Here is a 23,031-nt window from a genome sequence, read left to right on the forward strand (position 1 = left end):
ATGGAAACTCACGCTGCGTTCATGTCATGTCAGATTTACTGTAAATGATTGAAATTATTATTTAATAATTATTAATTAACACATTTTCAGGACTCCCAGTTGTGTGTAGTCATTTTTCCGTGTGAAAAAAACATCTCACTTAACTCTAACATCATCGTGCAGGAGGAAAGTAAAATTCAAACTTTAGAGCACAGTGTCCAAAATCCAATTTAAAAATGAGTTGTGTGTATTTTGAGTTGTGTTTGTCTGATGTTTAACTCGTTACATTTCCTCACGTCTGATATGACATGAATGTAGTTTCACTCCCATTGACCAGTGACCCCCCCCCCCCCCCCCCCCCCCCCCCCCCCCCCAGCAGCCGGAGTGGTGACGACGGACTGGACAGCATTTAGCACCGACTCCAAAAACCAAATGAGAAACATGTAAACACGCGTGTGTGTCTGCAGTTGCTCCTTCGTTGAATGTCTCGGGTAAAAAAAAACTGTAAAGATGTTTAAAACATGAAGCTTTTATTTCACTATGAAAAACAAACTGTCAATCAAAGGTGTTCTGTCGTCATGGCGGCGGCGGCGGCGGCGGCCGAACGTCTCTACGACAAAACGACTTTACGCATTTGCCTCTTGTCTGTTTTCCTCTGGTTGTTTTTGCTTTTCTTTTATAAACGGAACTTTTATTATAAAACAGATTATTTAAAACCAGTTGTGAGATCAAACGCTGTATGAAAGGAACATTTATAAAGAGACGGTCATTTTCCAGACGCTGAAAAAGAGAAGCTTGTGTGTGTGTATATAGACAGTAGGTGTTTTTTTTATCGACGTTGTTTCAAGCACTACTTTGAATTCACTGCTCTTACAAACGTCCTCCAGCACTGAAAGTAGTCTTGTAGAAAAAAAAAAAGAAGCATTTTATGACTCAGTGTTGATTGAATATTGTTCCCGAGAGTCGCGTGTTTTATCTTTACGTCATGTTTAAAGACAGTTTGTCACTTTAGCTCAAAACAAAATGGTGCCATAACGGCGAGCTCCGACTCGCCATCGTTCAGTAAATGAAGAATATATTTCAAAACACTTTACGTACATGAACCTTCTTCTCTCCGTATCTTTAGAATCCACTCTGTCCATAGGTTACCTTCGAAAGTGAACGAATCGCTTTATATTTATGCCGTTAGTCATTTCATCAGAGTTGGAACTGAACTGAACTTTGAAACCAAACCCTCCAGTAGCTGTTCAATGTTTTTAAAGGCACACAGACTTTATTTTGCTACTTTTATCACTGAAAGTCGTAGTCGTACGTAAACTGAACTTTTAAAAAAAAGGGCGGTTTGTCTTGGAGCCATGTGTTGAAATGTGCTCCTGGGTCCTGGAAATAAAGGATTTGGTGCAAACACCCTCGAGTCTTCTTCTTCTTTTCTTTGTTTATTGCTGTGCAGACGTCATTCCTCACCTGCCCACCAGGCGTCAGTGTAGCACCCCCCCCCCCCAACCATCCCTTCAGTGCACAGAGTAGCCTCAGAGGAAAGTTAGGTAAGAACTGAACTCAGATGGAACAGCAGCGTCTTGAACACTTTCCTCTTCAGGTTTTAGTCCACGTTGGTTTAAAGAAATCCTCTCAAGTCACTTTCCTTATAACTTTTACTAATATACATAAAAATTACTGACAAAACATGAACAAATATATAATTTCAATGAAGATAATAATACTTAAAGCAGCTTGACACTTGATTTTAGGTTTTAAAAATCTAATATAACTATTCTTTGTAGACTTTAGGCTCTAGTTGTGTTGATGAGTTAATAGAAAATTAAACAGAGACGACAAATCACAACAAGATGATGATGATGATGATGATGATGATGATGATGAAATCCAGTCACAGCTGCATTATGGGAGCTCAGAGGAGTTAAACACCGAAGTGACGCACGCCACCAACAACCTGAGGATGCTTTTAGCTGCTGTCACTGAAAACACACTCTAACACCTACACACACACACACACACACACACAACACTGCTGTCCATTTCCACCCACTCGTTCTAATGCTTTTTGCACCAGAGGACGTGTGAACTCACACCCGGCGGAAAGCAAACAAACACACACTGATACCAGAGGTGATCCACCGCCGACGCAAACAGCAACAAACTACTGAGGAGCAAGACCACAGAGATTCAGAAAAAGGGAAAATCTCCCTGAACTTGAAGCTCAGTGAAGTTTTCCAGGTTGAGATCCGTTCAGAAAACAAGGAGACAAAGATGATCTGCAGCTCCTGAGAGGAGGGAGGAGCGGTGTCACAAATCAAACCTCCCTCCTCCTGCTGGGAGAAAAGGAGGTCAGGCAGAATCCATCTTGTTTTCTTTGTGCACTGAACCTTTAAATAACCTGTTCTTCTACATCTGACGCGTCACATTTACCAACTTCAGCTGCAGCTCAGATTTATCAGCAGGATTTATTTATTTTAAAAATCAAAGCCTGACCGTGTTTAAACTGCTCATTTTATTCTGCGGGAGTTAATATTAATTAATAAATGATATTTCCTCCTGACGAGACAGGAGTGGACAGAGAGGAATTCCTAATCGTCGTCTAATATTAAAATAAAGGTGTTTCTTAAGTAGCCAGAGAGCTGCTGCATGTGAGAGTGCAGAACTCTGTCTACATCTTTAATGACCCGCCCCGAATCATTTATGAGAGTTTTTCTTCTCCCGCAGTCTTCAGCCGGTTAACTTTGCCCGCTTGTGACGTGATCAATCATCCAAGCAAGATGTTGTGTGTCCCACTTTAGCTTCTGTGGGCCGCTGCGTCACACACCCGCCGCCACGGGCCGCCGGCGAGGCCCACTGGGAGAGGCCAGGGGAGAGAGAGGGAGAGAGAGAGAGAGAGAGAGAGAGAGAGATGCTGTTGATGTGATGGTCACTGAGATGATTCACCACATTACAAACCAGGAGGACGACGACTCAATGGTTTCTGATGGGAAGATACCTGAGATCACACAACGACAAAAAACTAAAGTCCAGAACAGGTTGAAAATGTAGAAGTGAAAGAGAACTAAGAAATCTAGACAGACAGACAGACAGACAGACAGACAGACAGACAGATAGATAGATAGACAGACAGACAGACAGACAGATAGACAGATAGATAGATAGATAGATAGATAGACAGACAGACAGACAGACAGATAGACAGACAGACAGATAGATAGATAGACAGACAGATAGATAGATAGACAGACAGACAGACAGACAGATAGACAGATAGATAGATAGATAGATAGACAGTCTTTATTCACCACCCCCCCTGTAAACATCCTGTGTGTCCAGTATTTAATGACCAGGAGCACATGTGGTTGTGAGTCGCTCCTGCTGCACAGAGAAGATATGAAATATTTAATGCCCATCTCTAACCACTCAGGCCTTTTCCCAGATGGAGAGTATGGACCCTGTGAAGTTCCTGTGAGCGGGTGCAGAGCTGCTGACCTGTTTTTAAACCGCTCAGCAACACAAACACTCAGATACTCTGACTGACGTTTGTGTTCCAGTGTCACCTGTAGTTGTTATTCAGGTGTTTCCAGTAAGTCGTCTTTCTTACATTCCCCACGATGCTTTTCACCAATTCAGGAACCTAACAATTCATTTTTATCTTTGAAATTCAACTAACATCATCCAATCTCTATGATTCCAGTGGGAAACGTTGTCTATTAAAGGATCAAGAGGTAAATTCTAAAGTTTTAAAATCACAGTAACCTGTAAAGTCCCCAGAAGCTCCTCACGGAGACTCTGAGTGATCGCCGACCGATCGATTATTCCACCCAAGTGTGTTTCTATTCATGTTTTCCTTCCTACTGGTCCATATGCAGAGCTGCAGCAGGAAACACTGATCTCTCTCCTCCGTCTCTGTCTCCACCCGTCGGCCTGTCACTGTGCATTACCTCCGCCCGACGACCACACACTCCCCCTGCTCGCCCTCCTGCATCCAGGTGAATCACACTCCTGCTCCGCCAGAGGAAACCATGAATTATGGACCTGAACTTTATTTGTGGTGACGTTACAATAATGGATACAAAGTGTTTTGCAGACAATAAAACATGAATAAATAAAGAGGAAAGCAGGAAATCTGACAGGAAGGAATTTTGATGTTAGTCTCATCACCTTCAGTCCTTCTCAGAGGCTTTGGTGTGACCACGCCCCTGATGACCACGCCCCTGATGACCAACCCCCTGATGACCAACCCCCTGATGACCAACCCCCTGATGACCACTATTGTCTCTGCCGGACACAGAAAGCTCCTCACAGCCGAGCAGACGCAGTGTAAGCCGCCATAAAGGTTTAGACAGGGAGCTAATGGCTGGTGTTAACAGGCAGGGGGAGGCTTTTAGGGAGGAAACACCCCCCCCACACCACCCCCCCACCCACATACACAGCCTCAGCCTTCACCTCCACCTCCCCCCTCTCGTCACTGTAACCCAGATCTGAGCTCGGACTGTAAAACCACATTCAGCTCGTTTAACTTCTCTTCTATGACCACAGATGTTTTATTATAACTGCAGCACATTATCATTCAGTGCCTGTTTATACTCACACACACACACACACACACACACACACACACACACACACACACACACACACACACACACACACACACACGTGTCTGCAGAGTTATAGTTGTCCTACAGGTTTGTAACTGGCTTCTTGTTGAATGAAGCTGGTCCCTGTGAGGAGCGTTGTTTTGTTCTTGTAGAAAAGGTCACGTTCTCTCAGCAGAGTCACACAGAGGTAAATATTAATGTACAATCAGGCTGGTATCAAATTTATTTTTGAATTACAGTACACAAATAAAGAACGACTATTACTTCTTCTTCTTCTCTGTAGTTGTTGGTAAATGTAGATTTTAAGCTGCACAGCGTCAACCTCTGTTAACCTGACAGTAAGAGGACGAGACAATTTATAAAAGATAATCAATCAAAATGGATCAAATCTGGACAAGATTTCAGTTTGTTTCCCAAAATCAGCTTCAGAAGTTGCAGGTGGTCAAAGTCAGTGTGCAGCTAAAAGGTCACAAAGCCTCCAGAGGACGTGTGTGTGTGTGTGTGTGTGTGTGTGTGTGTGTGTGTGTGTGTGTGTGTGTGTGTGTGTGTGTGTCTGCGGGATGCTGCTGCTGACCTTTACTGGGAGCAGCCCGCGGGCTTCGACCTCAGCGTGACGCTCAGGTCAAACCACAGAGTTTCCTGTGCGGCCCAGAGGTTTGACTGACAGCTCGGTGACACACCCAGAAAACCGTGAGGCTCCAGGAAGACGGAAGAAATCAGTCTGATAACGTTTTCTCTCTCTTAACGAGTGTAATTAAAGATGGACGACACGTCTCCACTTCCTCCTGTTGTAAAGAAATGAAGCTGAAGTATACAGGCGCCGCCATCTTGCACTTTAGGAGTCTGAGTCTTAGGGGCGGAGTCACAGCATCGAGGTCAGTCTCATCTGTCAATCATGACGTTTCAACCTTTTTTCCATCCCATCAAATAATTATAATTTTAAAAACCCTGAATAAAAACGTAAAGATCTACATTAATTTTTTACAAAAATTTGAGAATGAATAAAACAGATGAGTAAGAACAACCTCAGGAAGCTGAACACGAGTCAGCGTGTTGTTTACGTTGTTGACATCACACTGTAAACATGTCGCCATGTAAACACGGACTCTGTTTACGCTCGGCTGTGATTGTGTTTGACAGGAAAATGTTTCTCTGCGACTTCTCCGGTGACGACGCTTCACCGAGCGTCTTCACCCGCACGGTTTGACCTTTAACCCCCCCCACCACCTTCAAACACCACCCCCTTCATGTCAATATGGCAAAACAGGTTGGATCAGCGTGTTTGTTTTGTCAACCCCAGCAGCTGAGGTGGGTGGATAGGTCATGAAATATTAATGCCACAGGCTGAAAGACACAACTGCTCCCAACAGGCGACAGGCGTCTGTTCCAAACATCTTTTATCTGCTGATTCACTTCAAGCTGAATCCACTCTGATTCATTTTAAGTAAAACAAACATATTTAAGATTCAAGTTTATGTATTTATTTATTTTAAATCCTCATTATGTGACTTATTAGGTAAGTACTTATTATGTATTATTAGACCCATAATACTGATGGGAAGGAAGAGGATGGGGAAAGGTTGGTGTAGTATTATAAGCAGTACCAGTGGTATCAATCACAGTATTTTGTTAGCTGCAGCATTAATTGTAGTATTTGTACTAGTACTAGATTCTAGTAGAGTTGCAGTACTTCTGTTGCAGTAACAGTAGTGGTGGTAGTACAGTGGTATTTGTTGTAGTTGCAGTACAAGTATTTCCACCACCTCCTCCAGTCACACTCATATAAATATTTGTGCATGAATCCGAACCTCGCTGACCTTTTCCTCTGAGAGCAGGACAAGTGTGCAGAGAAGACACAGAAACAGGAAACAGGGGAAGGAGGAGACGAGGGAGGAGGAAGGAAAAGAAAAAGAGGAGACGGGTGATGAAGAGAAAGAGGAAGAAGAGATGAGACGTAAAGGAAAGGAAGAAGGAAACAGGAGACGGAGGAAGAGAAGTGAGTAGTGTTGGTTTGGAGGTCACGGCCTCCCCCCTGTTGGTCTGATGGATCCACACTGACAACCAGAGACCGCTGGAGACTCTCTCCCCAGTGTGTGTGTGTGTGTGTGTGTGTGTGTGTGTGTGTGTGTGTGTGAGAGAGAGAGACTGAGTTAGAAAACACACTCAAACAACACACACACTTCTTTTCCCCGTTTCCCCGGAGGTGTTTTCTCTGTCGACCGTGGCTTTGGAAGCTCTATTTTAGACACAAATACACACACACACACGCACACACACACACACACACACACACACAGACAGACAGAGGTCAGAGGTCACACATGCCTCCCCCATGTTATCAGATGGGACAGTAGTAGTAGTACCTTCCTCTTCTGAGTCGTCTCTTCACCGTCTCTCGTTGTGCTCGATGTAAATATTTGTATATGAATCAGATTCTCACTGACCTTTTCCCCTTGCACACACACAGACACACACACACACACACACACACACACACTCACACGCACACACAGTTTGATTTTGATTCATGTAAATTTTGTGTAATTCATCCTCAGGCTGGATTTATATTCTACGAAGAAATCAGCTACACTTCTGAGTCTAGTGTTTGTGAACATTTGTTAAAGCTAAGATCAGATGAAGATGATGAAGATGATGAAGATGATGAAGATGACGACTCCACCACCACTCAGTGATGAAGGTGGCGACAGCAGGGATGAAGGTTATTCACAGAAATGGCTTCACACTCAGTCAGGAGTCTGTATCAGTGTCTTCACCGTCATCACATCTGACACCAGTTCGTTCTTCAGACTTACAATCAAGACTTTAGTTTATCAGTGTTTCCAGATTTAATATAAACATTTATACAATAAAAACAAGTAAAAAATACTTTATATCAGTTTATAATACAGATTTTAACATTTTTACAGATTTAGTAGATGTTTGCTTTATCAGAATTTAATTTGTTTGTTCATATTGTGAGCAGCTCTCTCTCTCCCAGTGTGTTCGTTAACAACAGCATCAATTAAAAATCCCATCAGCGTTGACACCACCCGTCACTGTCAGACCTGAGGACCTGGTTGAGGACTTGACAGCGGCAGGGACAACCTGCTCCGGCCCCTCCGCTCCTTGACCTCTGTGACCTCTCAGAGTCTCTTCCTGTCGGTGATTCAGAGACGCCACGTTGGATCTGAGGACGAGCGAGAACGAGCCGCCGCGATGCTGCCTTCATCAGCACCTCACACACACACAGACACACATTCACACGTACTGTACGAGTTTACACACACCTACAGGTCTGCTGTTAACACACACACACACACACACACACACACACACAGTTTACTGACTGCTGCTCTGTAAAGAAGCTTCATGTCAAGTGTAAATAAATGAGTTTTGACTCTTTTGGACTGAGGTGTGAGAGAGTGAGAGCGAGACGACTGACAGACGATGCTTCTGTCACAGTGTGACTGTTTTAACTAATCAGCACACACACACACACACACACACACACACACACACCTCAGATATCTTTAACTATCAATCAAATAAACGATGTAACATCAAAATCCCTGAATTTAATGATTTATTCATCTCTTTAGCTGCTCATTGATATTTATAGGTTTAAATACAATGCTCACTTTCCGAATTATTATTATTTTAATTTGTATTATTATTTTACAAATATATAAAGTGCATTATGTATATATATATATATATATATATTACTACTACTGCTGCTGCTCCTAATACTTGTACTTCTCCTTCCAAACAGGCCTGTTTCGCCCCCTGCTGGTCATTAGTAAAAACTACAGTTTGAGTGCTGCACCTGAAAGATGATCAGAGAGCAGAGGTGAGAAATACTCTTATATATATTTATAAACCTGTGATTTAACACAAAGCTAGATTAGAATAGTACAGAAGGAGTTTATTTATATCAGTATTTTTAATGAAAAACACACGAAGTAACATTAAATCACATTTAATTTGCAGTTCAGATTAAAAACCCTGAAGTTTCATGGCACTCATTTGGTTTCCTGTGACTGTGGTGGAGTCACAGAGTCGCACAGTTATCGTAAGTTTCTGCCTCATGAACCAATGTAAAGTTCTCCAAACACAGGGAACTGATTTACATATGTTTCCTTTGGAGATAAGCAGACACACATTCAGTTCTTTGGAGAGTAAATAAGTGATAAAAAGTTGTCTGACAGTTTTCAGGTCGACACAGTTCAGACCATAAAACAGCTCAGGTCATAAAGTATTTGGACAGTTTGTATATGTGTGTAGCTACAGGTCATAAAAGCCTTTAGACGGGTCTGCAAAATCTTACACTCAACTACAAAATAGTTTTCAACCACACTTCGTTAATTTTTCCAGTACAAGCGTAACAAGGAAGCTCGATGAAGACTCTCGATGAAGACTCTCGATGAAGACTCTCATGTTCCCCTCAGCAGCAGCAGCAGAACACGGAGGTAATCCTCATCCACAGGGATTAACGATTAGCGTCTTGGTTGAGACTGCAGCAGCTTCCATGTGCTCCTCTGTCTTCCTGTAATCCTCCTGCTCGCTGGGAGTCTGACGCCTGGACACACACTCGCTGCCCTCAGCTGGACACATGTGAGCAGGGACCACCAGCAGATGCTGCTGCAGCCGGGACGCAGGATTAGAAATACACTTAACAGACGATATGAATTAACAGTAACGTCCATACGACACAGATACAGAAAATCACTTGGATAGAGATCCTCCACTTGCTCTGTGTTGGCAGATTATTATTAGCAGTAGGACTGGAAGCAGATTAGAGGAGTGGTGATAGTAGAAGTATGTGTTACAGTACTAGTATTAGTTGTCGGAGTATAAGTGGAATAACAGTAGAAACATTATATCAAGTGAAAATCTGTATTTGCTTCACACTTAATGATTTCTACCTCCACCAAGGAGGTTATGTTTCCACCTCTGTCCCTTTGATTGTCTGCAGGTTTACACAAACATTCGATTTTCTCCTCAGTCGTCAGTTCTTCATTATCGTGTAAAGTTGACTCTGTGGAGGAGGTGTGAGATGTTGCAGCTGAAGCAGGGTCCTGTTGACACTGGAAACTCCTGCAACAATCAGGTTAAGTGTACAGTAGGAAGGTAACACAAGTGGTGTCCAGCTGCAGCACAATTATCCAGGTCAAATCAAAGGGCTGCTGTGAAACTGGAACCCTGCAGACACCTAATATCTGTTAGAGGAAACACTACTGTACCACCGGAAGACAACCGGTGAGGCCAATTCATTCTGATGTGTTTGTTTAGGAGGTGGAGGAGGTCACAGTCCTGCTCCTTCTGAGACGTGATCACAAAACTAAAGTGAAATATGTGAGTCCTCCCTAAGCCGAGCAGCACCGACCTGCAGGACGGCTGTAAGATCCCACTCCTCAATTAATGGAGGGAGGACGGTGGCAGAGAGTGGTTTATCTGACCCGAGGATTTAGATGTATTACTCTAATCTTACTCTTTGTGACCAACAGGTCCGCTCAGCGTCTATCCAATACCCCCCCCCCCCCCCCCCCCCGCTTCATCCTACAGATGAGGGTAAATAATGGCACATCTGGCTGCAGCTGGATTGTCATATCTGTTAAGACTCAGAACTTCAGCAGATTAAAAACCTTTATTATTTAGATTTTTAAGATGTCTTTCTTTTGTGTTTCAGGATGATTCTTTCATCTTAATCAATAGTTTTCTTCTCTCTTGTCGTTTTATATGTGACGCCTTTCACATATCTGTTCTTCGTAGATTTCTGACCCTTAATCCAAGATAATCGGTAGAAAATCCCAGGGCACCTTCAGGAGCAGACTCTGACCTTTGACCTCACCCTGGTCCTGACTGTTCCAGGACATCGAGGAACCCCTCATGTTATTTGTGGCAGCAAATACGATGCAGAAAATGTGAACAAATTAAAAACCCATTCTTGCCTCGGACACTAATCCTGATCAGAACAACTGGAAAAATGAAAAATCTATAAATAAACCTGGAGAGAACTTTCTCACAAACAGCCACAATCAATCAAATCTGTCCCGACCTTCTAATTCTCTCTCTGTGGCCCAGTTCAGCACCAATCTGTTAACCCCCCCCCCCCCCCCCCCCCCCCCCCCCCCCCACAACTCAGCCACAGAGCTGTGTGGTGAATAATTGACGAGCTCGCCCTCCTCCTCCTCCCCTCCTCCTCTCCTCCTCTCTGTGTCTCTTTCCATCACTCCGTCTTTGTGGTGTCGCTCGTCAGCGCTGACCTGCCCTCCCCCTCGTCCATCATGTGCAGTTTCCACCTGCTGCCGGCTGCACGTTGACGACCATCAGGTGAACAGAAGCAGGGAGCAGCAGCTGGTAAGAACCAACCCTGACTCATTCAACAGCAGAGGAGGACGTTCACAGTTTTAGCTGAATACTTCTTAGCTGCTCTTGACTTTTAGAAACTGCTCTTTTCTCTCTCTTCTTCCTCTTTAACTACAGCAGAGCAAACAGATTCTGTACAAGATTCAAAACAAGTAAATACACGATGTTTGCTTCACAAATGGATTGTTTTTCCTCTTCAAGCCTCCTGAGATACCAACACATTCTGCTGATGATTTCTGTTGTGATGTATAAACTAGGTCTTTTTCTTTGTTAATAGTTATTTGGGGAGTAGGAGGATTTGTTAATGAGCATAGAACAGGACAGAACAATTTGTATTCAGTTTCTTTCAATCAACAACGTGGTTATTGTTTAAATCAAATCATAAAGACATATTTACATCCTCATGAAGATTGAATACTGATCTCCTGTTGTTTCCAGTCATGAAGGAGCTGGTGTTCCTCCTGCTCGTGGTGACCGAGGTGACCTCCAGGACTCGCAGCAGCTGGTGTGAGCTGGGCTGCGACTGTCGAGGAGACCTCAAGTTCACCATCTGCTCTCGGGCCCTCTTCACTCAGCTGCCCAGCAGAGTGGCCCCTGGCACGGAGCTCCTGGACCTGTCCGACAACCACATCTCCATCATCCCGGAGCGCTCCTTCAGCAAGAACCGCAAGCTCCGCGTCCTCCTGCTGCAGAACAACAACATCAGCGTGGTGGAGGACGGCGGCTTCTCGCAGCTGGAGTTCCTGCAGAAACTGGACCTGAGCTGGAACCAGATCTCCAGCCTGACGGAGGGGTTCTCCATCGGCCTGGCTTCGCTTCGGGAGCTACAGCTGAACCGCAACCGCCTCACGAGCCTGGACAGCCACAGCTTTGTGCACCTGGACGGCCTCCAGAGGTTAAACCTGACCAGCAACTCCATCTACACCATCCAGGTGAGGTCCTTCTCCTCCATGAGCAGCCTGAGGCACCTCCACCTGGAGGACAACCAGCTGGCCTCTCTGCGGAGCGGCATCTTCTCCATGCTGCGCTCCCTGGAGCTCCTCAACCTGGCCGGGAACCGCATCAGCGAGATGGAGATGTCTGTCTTCAAGCCTCTGGTCAGCATGACTCTGCTCAACCTGGCCAACAACCATCTGTCCACGCTGTCCTTCGAGACGTTCAAGAGCATCCACACCTACAGCACCCACATCCTGCTGGAGGGGAACCCCTGGAACTGCGACTGTGACCTGCAGAGGCTCTTCTGGAAGCTGCGCAGCATCCAGAGGCTCTTCCTGGATGACTACTACAACCTGACCTGCGAGGCGCCGGCCGTCCTGCAGGACTACCGGCTGATGGACGTGGACACGGAGCTGTGCATCGCCGAGACGGTCACCGTGCTCATCATCACCATCACCGTGGTGATCACTCTGCTGGCCGCCATGCTGATGGGCGAGAGGAAGAGGAAGAAGAAGAAGAGGGGGAAGCACTGGACGCAGCAGGGGGAGCTCTCAGATGAGTCTGACTACTGACGTCCACTGACTTCACCGTCCCTCTGTCCCTTGTATCCGTCTTCGTTTGCACCCACTCAGGTTGTCGGTTAAATCCCTCGGCAGCATCTGCACGCCTGGAGAGAGATTTTGGATTGTGCAGTTTATCTTTTGGGGTTCTTCACATCTGCTTTGCACCCAGAAGCTGAGAGAAGCTTTTTATTTCACTCGCACAGCATCTGCTTCACAATAAAAACACTTTATTGAACTGCATCATATTTACATTAGTTTCCCTCCTGTAATAAAGAAATGTTTATTTTCTAATAAAACCTTTGAAGAGCAAATATAATTTTTTTATGTGAATGGATGTAATGAAGCGGTCGCATGTTGTTAATGTCCCTGATGTGACTCTTACTTTGGAAAAGCATTAAATGGGATGTTGTGACATTTATTTGTACGTTTTGTGTTTCTAATAGAAAACAACACAGAAACACACTTTCACAAGTCTACAGCGCCACCTGCAGGGTAAAAAGGTTTATTACACTGAAGTTACTTTATGGCATTTGATTTAATTTACCTGAAGCAGCAGATGGTTGGTTTGTTTCCTGGTCAAATATCTTTATCACACTTTCCAGGAACTTGCATCGTGACTTTTTGCACAATCCACCAATCTGACACCACGTGCATGTTCAATTCTTTTTAAAAAGGCACCATGCTTTGATTTATTTTGTTATATATATAATTAGAGAGAAATATGAGATCAATTCACATCTAAATTTAGTCCGAATATTTTAAATTAATATTTTTTTGCTGCAGAAGAAAAGAAGTCTGGGTTTACCAATCAAAACTACAGGAAGTCGACAAAATAAAAGCATAAACCAAGGTTATAATTATACAAATTATAATATAATACAATATTTTAATATAATACAACACATTATTCTATAAAGTAATTAATACAACTTAACAATATAGCATAACATAGGAATATATAATACAGTAAAATAATATAATATAATACAACATATTATAGTAAAACATAACATTAATAAATAAAACATAAAATAAATACAACCTAACAATATAGAATAACATGGGACAATACAATACAGTATAATAATAGAATAGAATAAAATACAGTAGAATAGAAGGGAGCGTGAGTTTTATTCTGAAGTCGTTTGTTTTGAGGCGGAAGTGTGGCGTGGTTGTGACGTCACAGCACGGACAGGTGGGAGCTCCGGTTGAACGAGTGTCTGTTGTTGTCACAGATATTTGTTTCCGAGTATTTACGGAATATTACTGGAGTATTCACCGAGTATCGCTCCCTCGTGTGTGTAGTTTTCTGAACCCGAGAGCCGGAGAAACTCTTTAAATTGTCTCTGGGACACAAACATGGCGTCTCCTCCGTGAACTCATCGTTTTGTCTCCGAGTTTAAACATGAGCGAGTCCGAGTGAGAGACTCAACCCACAGCGGAGCCGGTGAGTTCTTCACGTGTCCTCTCTGAGTCTAATGGTTTCCACCGTGTCACGAGCTCACAGCGAATAACAAGAGCGGGTGGTTTATTAACCGGGATGAAATCCACCTGCAAAGAGGATGAAGCCTGTTTCCTTCAATTCTCATTTAGATGAACGGAGTTTGGTTTGTTACATTGTAGCCTGTTTCCTTCAATTCACATTTAGATGAATGGAGTTTGGTTTGTTACATTGTAGCTTGTTTCCTTTATATTCTCATTTAAATGAATGGAGTTTGGTTTGTTACACTGTAGCTTGTTTCCTTTAAATTCTCATTTAAATGAATGGAGTTTGGTTTGTTACACTGTAGCTTGTTTCCTTTAAATTCTCATTTAGATGAATGGAGTTTGGTTTGTTACATTGTAGCTTGTTTCCTTTAAATTCTCATTTAGATGAATGGAGTTTGGTTTGTTACATTGTAGCTTGTTTCCTTTAAATTCTCATTTAAATGAATGGAGTTTGGTTTGTTACACTGTAGCTTGTTTCCTTTAAATTCTCATTTAGATGAATGGAGTTTGGTTTGTTACACTGTAGCTTGTTTACTTTAAATTCACATTTAAATGAATGGAGTTTGGTTTGTTACATTGTAGCTTGTTTACTTTTAAATTCTCATTTAAATGAATGGAGTTTGGTTTGTTACACTGTAGCTTGTTTCAAGATGTCAACACTTCCGCATGGGAGCGTCGGTGACGTTTCCAAGCGGAGGTCCGAGGCCCCACAGCGGTCCTCCTGCACAGAGCCCATAGAAATACATTATGTTTATTTGAAGTATCACACATATTGTTTTAACCATCCACTGCAGACTCACCTCACGTGAGGAGGTTTTTAAACAATGTTATGTGAAGCCACATGTTGTATTTTTATTTATTCACCATGTCAAGGTAAGAACCACAGTACCCATAATCCTCAGGTGTACAATACAACATACTGGGGACATACATTCAGGGTGTTTTCCTGTTTTGGGAGCATAGAATGACTTTTAATATATTGTTTGTAGTTTATAAATCTCCCTAAATGTTCCTCTATAGACGGATCAGTTCACATCGGCTGTTTGATTAATGTTAGGAGATCTCCCCAGTAGTCGGCAGCTGTTGTGTGCTGGATCGTTTCAGTGTCATTTGGTTTTTGACCGCCGCCCTCATTTCCTTATCTTCCAGATATGCCAGCTGACGACAAGGTTGCCATCCTGACAGACGATGAGGAGGAGCAGAAGAGGAAGTACGTGTTGGCGGACTCGTTCAACACCCAGCCGGAGGTGGACGTCTCCACGATGCCTGTGGCCGTCACGGACGCACCGGCCGACCAGCCACCGCAGCCCGACTCCATCAACTGCTGCGAGAGGATGTGCCTCCGCATCAACAGCCACCTGCTCATCTCCAAGGTCTTCTACTTCTTCTTCTACGCCGCCTACGGCTCGCTGCACCCCCTGCTGCCCATCTACTACAAGCAGCTCGGCATGTCAGCCAGCCGCAGCGGGCTGCTCGTCGGCATCCGCTACTTCATCGAGTTCTGCAGCGCCCCCTTCTGGGGCGTGGTGGCTGACCGCTTCAAGAAGGGGAAGGTCCTCCTGCTGTTCTCGGTGCTCTGCTGGTTGATATTCAACTGCGTAATCGGCTTCGTCAAACCAGCAGAGATGACATGCGAGGAAAAGGATGTTGCTGTGTCGACGACGGTGACGCCCTGGATGACGACGACGCTCCCTCATGGTAACTTCACACAACCGAGCAACTCCACCAACCACACCAGGCGACGCCGGAGCTTCCTCGACCTGCCTGAGCTTCCTGAAGTCCTCCACTTCAGCGTGCTCCACAGGTACGAACGAAACGCTGACGCCAACGCGACCGTGCCACCCCCCTTTGAGCCGAATAACACCACCCAGCTCGGATCAAACTCCACCCAACCCACCACCACCATCATGACCACCACCACCTCTGCTGCCCCGACTAAAGCCAAGGAGTACCAGATCACCTACAACACGGACCAGGTGCAGACCAACTTCCTGCTCATCCTGCTCGTCATCATCGTGGGCGAGTTCTTCAGCGCCCCCGCCGTCACCATCGTGGACACCATCACCCTGCAGTACCTCGGCAAAGCCCGCGACCGCTACGGCCTGCAGAGGATGTGGGGCTCTCTGGGCTGGGGCCTGGCCATGCTGCTGGTGGGCATCTGGATCGACCACACACACGTCAAGGGCATGGCCGAAATCATTGGCTGCGTCATGCCCGACTACCGACTGCACAACTACCAGATCGCTTTCATCGTCTTTGGCGTGCTTATGAGTTTGGCGTTTATTGTCGCCACTCAGTTTCACTTTGAAAAGGGCGACGAGTACCGACAGGAGCTTCCAGAGGGGGTGGGGGAGCAGACGCCAGAGTCCGGCTCCTCGGGCCAGAGCAGCCCCGACCCCGCTCAGGAGTTCCACTACAGCGACCTCTTGAAGCTCCTCTGCACCGTGCGATACGGCTCCGTGCTGTTCGTCGCCTGGTTCATGGGCTTCGGCTACGGCTTCGTCTTCAGCTTCCTCTACTGGCACCTGGAGGACCTGAAGGGGACGACCACGCTGTTCGGCGTCTGCTCCGTCCTGAGTCACATCTCCGAGCTCGCCGCTTATTTCACCAGCCACAAGTTCATCGAGCTGGTCGGACACGTCAGGTAAGACGGTGAAGAAACAGAGAGATATTTAATATTTCTAAATATCACACGTATCTAGAAGTTACAAGGATTTTTTATAAAGCCTCTGAATACACGAGCCAATAAATCAATAAATAAACGATAATAAAATCTGAAATAAATCTGCAATTATCTCTGTAAATGTCAATATTCAGCATAATTCACGTTCAGCTTCTTTTGACTCCAGTGCAACTTGTAGTTTACAGTGAGCCTAATAAAACCCTGATTGTTCATCACAGTAGATAAACGTCTCTGCAGCGACCGGCCTCAGAGCAGCGAGCAGACAAAGCCGTCATTGATGCTCGGGGGGGGGTTTCAGTTGGAGGGAACTCGGGGCCTGGAGCTCGCGGGCAGCGGGGACATTTGAGAGCGCGGTGTTAGGTGACGGTCTGCAGCTCCGGACCCACATCGCATAAAACACCCAACGTCTCTGACACAGCTCCTGAGGGAAAGGGTGCAGAGTTTGTTTAAGGATTTAAAATACAGAAATATTCCTGTGTCACACATCCTGCTGTTAATATTAAAAGCTAATAGCTCTCAGTGCTGTTTAATATGTAGAATTTAATTTAGGTTTGATAATAATCATGTGTCAGTGTCTCCTTTTATTAGGTTCATCTACAAGAACAAACTATTCTAATCCAGAGCAGCTGATGTTTCAGCTCTGAGGTGTTTGTAGCTGCAGTTCAACACATGACACCCGACTTGTATCCAGGATGTTAATCTCACACTGTGTTCTCTTCACGTCGCGGAGCCGTCACTCGTCAGTGTGCGAGGATGTGACGCTCTGCTTCCTGTTTCTCTGGAACTTGTGATCGAGAGCAGAAAGCATCTCTCGCTCAGAGCAGAGCTGTGAACCGTCCTGCTCTGCCACACGTTTGTGTTCATCGTCCTGTAGACACTCGGTGACGTGACGCTGCGTCAGGTGTAAAATGACAAACCAGGGAGAAGTGAAAAATGCAGTATTTGAAAAAATGTTATCTGGTGTTGAACACGCGACTGACTGAGGGCGCGTCGGGTTCACATTCAGGTTTGTCTGCTCTCAGCTGCTCGTCACCTGGTTCTCTATGGAATCTACAAAACCTTGTATTGATCCTGAGCTGATCAGGCACTTGATTCGTTGATCATAGTCCTTCCACAGTTTGTACTGGTCACTCCTAGTGGATCACGATGATTCGTGCTGCGTAGAGTGAATAAAACTTTATATATTACCTCATCGGTGTCCATGACATCATCAAACTAGGTCTTTTGTTATTGTTTTGAATGAGAGACCCCTAGTGGCCAAAGTTGCATATTGGACATTTAAATTCTTCTTTTTGTAAATTAAGTTGTGGAGCATGTTTTTAAAATGCTCTCAAGACAATGATCATAGCAATGAGCGTTAATATAATATATGAACCCCTGTTTTCCTCTGTCTCTGCCCCTCAGAGTGCTCTACATCGGCCTGGCCTGCAACACGGCTCGGTACCTCTACATCTCCTATCTGGAGAACGCCTGGATCGTCCTGCCCATGGAGGTCCTTCAAGGTAACATCCGCTCATTTCTCCGCCTGCAGGGAAGGATTAGAAAAGCTCGGACTCTGGGGGCAAGTCGGAAAGTGGCTGTTTGTTTAACAGGACGCTTATCAGATGGCGTCTTTCCTGCGGCAGGCGGGATCACGCAAGGGCGATGGAGCTGCAGTTCAGACCCTGAGAGGAAGCTTAGAGAAACCAAGCTTTAACAGGATGAATGTTCAAACAGAGCAGGGAAGCTGAAGCTCTGTTTGAACACACTGAAGATCACCTGAGGCGTGAATGTGTGTGTATTTACTTGTTAATCGAGCGTGTCTGACCAAAGCCCAGTTTAACATCTGGGTGACAACACAAAGTGAACAAACACGACTCCAACACCACAATCTGTTTAAAGAGAAACTAAAAGTTCCACTCTAGTATTTTTGTTATTGAGAACTTTCTCTGTGAATTGATATCAACTTACCGGCTCCTTTTGTGGGGAAATTAAAAATGAAAATGGTGTAAAGATACAAATATTCTAATAGAAATGTAAAACTGTATGAGTCACTTGTGTGAGAAGTTCCACCCTGAGAAAACACTGACGCCTCACAGAGTCAACAAGTTAGAACGAGTTCAGAGCTTCAGTCTCAGTTCCACTGTTTTTAACTGTGAAGTCAACCAGATAAACCAATTCAAACACTTCAGACTCTCCAGCTCAACAGTCTCCTCATGAAACCACGTTTAAATCCACTGGATCTGCAGCAAAGTGGACACACTTACAGATAGGAGTCCCCTAAATAAGCCTAATTTAAAAGTCATTATAGCTGCAGATTTCTCTCCTGCAGCTTCTGGTGTCATATAACTTATTTTACAGTTATGAGTGTTGTAATTGAGCTTTATTGCACTTATCTGACAGTTCACGCTCTATTAACTGAGCCGCAACTGCCACAGGTACAAGCTAAAATGTAAAGTGTTCTCTGTATCTCTTTATAATATGTATATTAGATGTGTGACAGCAGCTGTGACCCATCACCGTCTCCCTGTGTCCTCCAGGTGTGACCCACGCCTCTGTTTGGGCAGCTTGCATCTCCTTCCTGAGCGCTGCCGTTCCGCCTGCACTCAGGACGTCTGCACAGGGAATCCTGCAGGGCCTTCACCTCGGCCTGGGCCGGGGCTGTGGAGCCATGGTGGGAGGAGTGTTCGTCAATTATTTCGGTACGACACAGCGGTGGTGTCACTGAATTGAGTAAAAAGTCACTTTCCCAGAGCTGATGTTTCCCTGTTCGCTTTGCAGGAGCTGCAGAGACGTTCAGAGGAATCGGCATGGCCTCCCTCGTCATCCTCCTCATCTTCTCCTTCATCCAGTTTCTGAGCGGAGATTCTGAGGGGAAAGGTGGGAAGAACTTCCTCAATCACACAGTTTTCACTTCATTAAATGTGGTTAAAAAGTGATAAAGAATTGTTGCTTCCTTGGGGATTACATGATTTTATGTATATCTCTATAAACCCATGTTTTCCTTCTTATGTCCTGTTCATTTTTATTCCTCAGAGGACAAAATGTTAGCGGAGAACATCCCGGTTCCCTCCAGCCCGGTCCCCATCGCCACCATCGACCTGGTCCAGAGCCAGAGCGAGGTCGGTAGCCCGGTCCACCTGGCCGCCGTCTTACCCGTGAAGAAGACCAAGCACCAGGAGGATCAGGAGGACCTGACGCAGCCGGCCTGGGTGCTCTCCGGCGCCCCCTGGGTCACGATTGCCTTCGCCATCTTCCAGATCAAAGAGATGATGAAGATCTCGAAGAGCAGCGGACCACCACCATCAGAGGTGGACCAGCTGCAGGTGAACACAAAACACCATTCATTTTGAATTCTAACACATCCTCATCTTTGGTTTTTCACGATAATGGTTTATTGTGAAAGTCTCTTACACAATAAACCATTAATAAAACTAACTTCGTGCTCTGAGGTGAGATTCCTGCGTGTCGTCACTGGAAATCGTCGCGTGCTTGTGTAGCCCCAGTAACAATAGATGTCGTATCATAGTAACGTGTGTTGTGTCTGTTTCGTAACTGTGTGGGAAATGTTTCTTTACCTTTCACTAATCTCAACCCTCTTACACTTCCTCCTCTCAACGGCTTCAGAAAGGTGAGACATAACTGCGTGCAAAGGTCGATGGAAAACTACCTTGCATGTGTGAGTGTGTGTGTGTGTGTGTGTGTGTGTGTGTGTGTGTGTGTGTGTGTGTGTGTGTGTGTGTGTGTGTGTGTGTGTGTGTGTGTGTGTGTGTGTGTGTGTGTGTGTGTGTGTGTGTGTGTGTGTGTGTGTGTGTGTGTGTGTGTGTGTGTGTGTGTGTGTGTTATGTGGGTGTGTACGCGCATGCATACGTCTCTGCAATTGTTAAAAACTCCCACGCCTGAGCGGTGACGTCATGTGAGGTGCATGCATTCCTGAATTAGATCAGGGCCTGTATTTATCAAGAGGGTGAGACGACGGCAATCTGAAAACGTCCCTGTGAGAAAATAAAACACCTTCGTCGTGTGACTTCATCAGGACTAAAACTACAATGTACAATATATTTAATCATTGTCAAGGTCTTATTACATTTATTTTAAAGTTCTTATCAGCGTTCTTGACTCTGTTTCATCCAGAATCTGTTCTTTATTCAACTTCCCTGAATATTTCTACGTTTATATTCACTCTAAACGTGTGTGAGTAGAAACTAAAGTAAATATGGGCCCAGATCCTTTTTGTCTCTGATGCATGTGAGTGGTTTTGTGTTTGAGCTTCTTGCACGAAGACGTCTCTCTACTCTCTCCCTGGGTTTTGCTCTTGATGCTTTTCTCTGTTCCCGACTGAAACGTCGACAGTCGCAGGACAAACACGGTTTCTGCACAAAGTCCATGTTCAGTCCAGTACACTAGTACCTGGTAGTAGTACTCAGGGGGGGAAGAAGTACTCAAACGTTTGTCTGAGGTAGAAATACAAGTAAAAGTACCACGTTAACTTTTCTACTTGACTAAAAGTAAGTCACTTCTTGGTTTTACATGAACTTTAAGAATAAAGGAACCAGGTTATTAGTCATCATTTCAGGCAGATGAGAGAAATCTGTGAGATCACACACATTAAATACATTTGTCGCGGGAACAAGAGAAAAAGTAATGTTGAGGGAGCAGAAGACACAAGTGAGACGACCAGATTCACTCAGGTCAGTGCAGCCGATGACTTCATGACTGTTTGTAAGATTGAACCTCTGCTCAGTTTCCTTGTTAACAAGTTTCTCTGAAGATAGAAAGTTAGAATAATCGTTTTGATGTCTTTATTATTTTCGGGCTAGTTAGCTAGTCAGGGAGACAGAAGTTTTTCCAGCTAGATCAGTTTTATTCTAGTTATCTGAGGGTTTTTAGACGATATAAAATAAAAGACGATGCTGAAATGCAGTGAAAAATGGTGTCGTGTGAAACGCTCTCACTGTTTGTTCCTCTTGTTGCTAGGTACTTAATGATGGGGCGTCGTCTGAGGCGGGGCCGTCGTCACAGGAACATTCAGGCGACGACGGCACAGATCCGCCGCCGGGCACCCCCGAACCAAACACCGCCCACCCGGATGAAGACCAAACGCACCCACCCTCAGACAGAGGAGGGCCTCATGAGAACCCAGCGTTCACAGTGGAAACCACAGACTGACCTTAAGTGGGGAAACTATTTAATTTACTCACTGAGCTTTGAGCTCGGCGTGTTTTTAAAACTGCAAAAATATCCGTCATAACAAGTCGCTTAACAAATCTGCAGGTGTGGGGAAGTAATTCCACTGTAGGTGCAACATTATATTTAAAATAATTTGATAATGCAGTCATTTCCAAATCAAGTTGGAAATATTTTAACCCTACAATTAATTTATAAAACCGGTTTTAAGCCTGAGACTTGTTTTTAATAGTTTGCTTTTGCAGAGGGGACTTTTAGTTTAAATGTTTAAATACAATAAAAAGAGGTGCGCTTGGTGGCGTTTGCTCGTCCGAGGCAAGCAAATCCAACGCACCTCTGAGCTCGGTGCACTATATTCTAAGTTAAACTGCCCTTTACCGTTGGAGTGTGGAGTTTAAACTATGTGCCTCTTGATAAGTTATTTTGTGACTTTATTCTCACGGGAAGTGATGAAATCTGACAGATTTTAAAAGAAGTGAACGGCACTTACCTGTTGTTATTTTCCATGTATTTACACAGAGGTTCCCAAATCGACTGACTCTGACTTTTGCTTTCTCACGTACTTAATTAATATAAAAAAACGAAAAACCTATTTTAATGGATTGAATCTTTTTACCAAACAAATGTACTTTTCTCTGTTTTTCTTCTCCCTCGATACAAGAGGGAAACAGAGAGAACTTAAACTAATCATTATGTTTACACACTAAATTAAAACCCAGACAGTTGTTCAGGATTCAAACTGAAGTCCTGCAGGTGTTGACAAGTCCTCAGAAGAACTTGTTTTTAGCTGTAGGCCGTCGTGTTGGTGCTTAAATCCTTTAGTGTGTGGTTGCAGCTTCCAGACGTTTCCCCTCCGCTGTCCAAACACAAACCACGACTGTGGTGACGGAGGATCCGGCTGCTCGAGGCTGTTCTGTCCTCTCGTCTCTACGACGGCTGCTTGTACGTCTGAGGCTCTTCTCTGTGTATTAAGCGTTCTGTGGTGCAGGGTTTGGGAACCTCTGTTATATTCAAGAACAACATAAAACAAAAGTTTTCTACGAGGGACCATAAAGAAGAATCATCTGTGTCAGATATCATCACTTCTCTCATGTTTATGAATTCTGAGCGTCGGGTGAAGTGCTGAGGTTCCGTTGCTGTATATTTGTATTTTCCTGAGGAGCACACTGATGAAGAAACGCCTCTTTTTAACACTGTTCGCTTATTTAATCATCGTCGTTGTCTTAACTTATTATTACAAGATGTC

At 44.6% G+C, this 23,031-nt stretch overlaps 2 protein-coding genes and 1 long non-coding RNA gene across 5 annotated transcripts; 2 read left to right on the forward strand and 1 right to left on the reverse strand.

Moving 5' to 3' along the window:
* Positions 1-1,594: 1,594 nt before the first annotated feature.
* LOC117775099 lies at positions 1,595-22,660 on the reverse strand. The gene is made up of 4 exons (XR_004616179.1): positions 22,375-22,660; positions 20,967-20,971; positions 7,455-7,466; positions 1,595-1,605 (listed from the first exon to the last, which is right to left on the reverse strand). It is a non-coding gene; the product is annotated as an uncharacterized LOC117775099 (long non-coding RNA).
* On the forward strand, positions 11,390-12,457 carry LOC117774825 (slit homolog 1 protein). Its single transcript, XM_034607485.1, has one exon. The coding sequence runs from the start codon at positions 11,390-11,392 to the stop codon at positions 12,455-12,457; it is 1,068 nt and encodes a 355-aa protein (XP_034463376.1).
* LOC117774332 (major facilitator superfamily domain-containing protein 6-A-like) lies at positions 15,071-22,093 on the forward strand. 3 transcript variants are annotated; one of them, XM_034606704.1, is made up of 7 exons: positions 15,071-16,580; positions 18,024-18,121; positions 19,139-19,300; positions 19,380-19,478; positions 19,635-19,924; positions 20,226-20,229; positions 21,576-21,706. In XM_034606704.1, exons 1-7 carry the CDS (start codon positions 15,088-15,090, stop codon positions 21,581-21,583), a joined length of 2,154 nt encoding a protein of 717 aa, XP_034462595.1. In that variant the 5' UTR covers positions 15,071-15,087; the 3' UTR covers positions 21,584-21,706. The 3 variants fall into 3 exon arrangements, with proteins under 3 accessions (XP_034462595.1, XP_034462587.1, XP_034462577.1); XM_034606696.1 differs by lacking the exon at positions 21,576-21,706 and adding an exon at positions 20,411-20,792 and having other exon boundaries at positions 20,226-20,270; XM_034606686.1 differs by lacking the exon at positions 20,226-20,229 and having other exon boundaries at positions 21,576-22,093.
* Positions 22,661-23,031: the final 371 nt, after the last annotated feature.

Source organism: Hippoglossus hippoglossus, chromosome 2 (assembly GCF_009819705.1).
Source record: "Hippoglossus hippoglossus isolate fHipHip1 chromosome 2, fHipHip1.pri, whole genome shotgun sequence".
Lineage (NCBI taxonomy): Eukaryota > Metazoa > Chordata > Actinopteri > Pleuronectiformes > Pleuronectidae > Hippoglossus > Hippoglossus hippoglossus.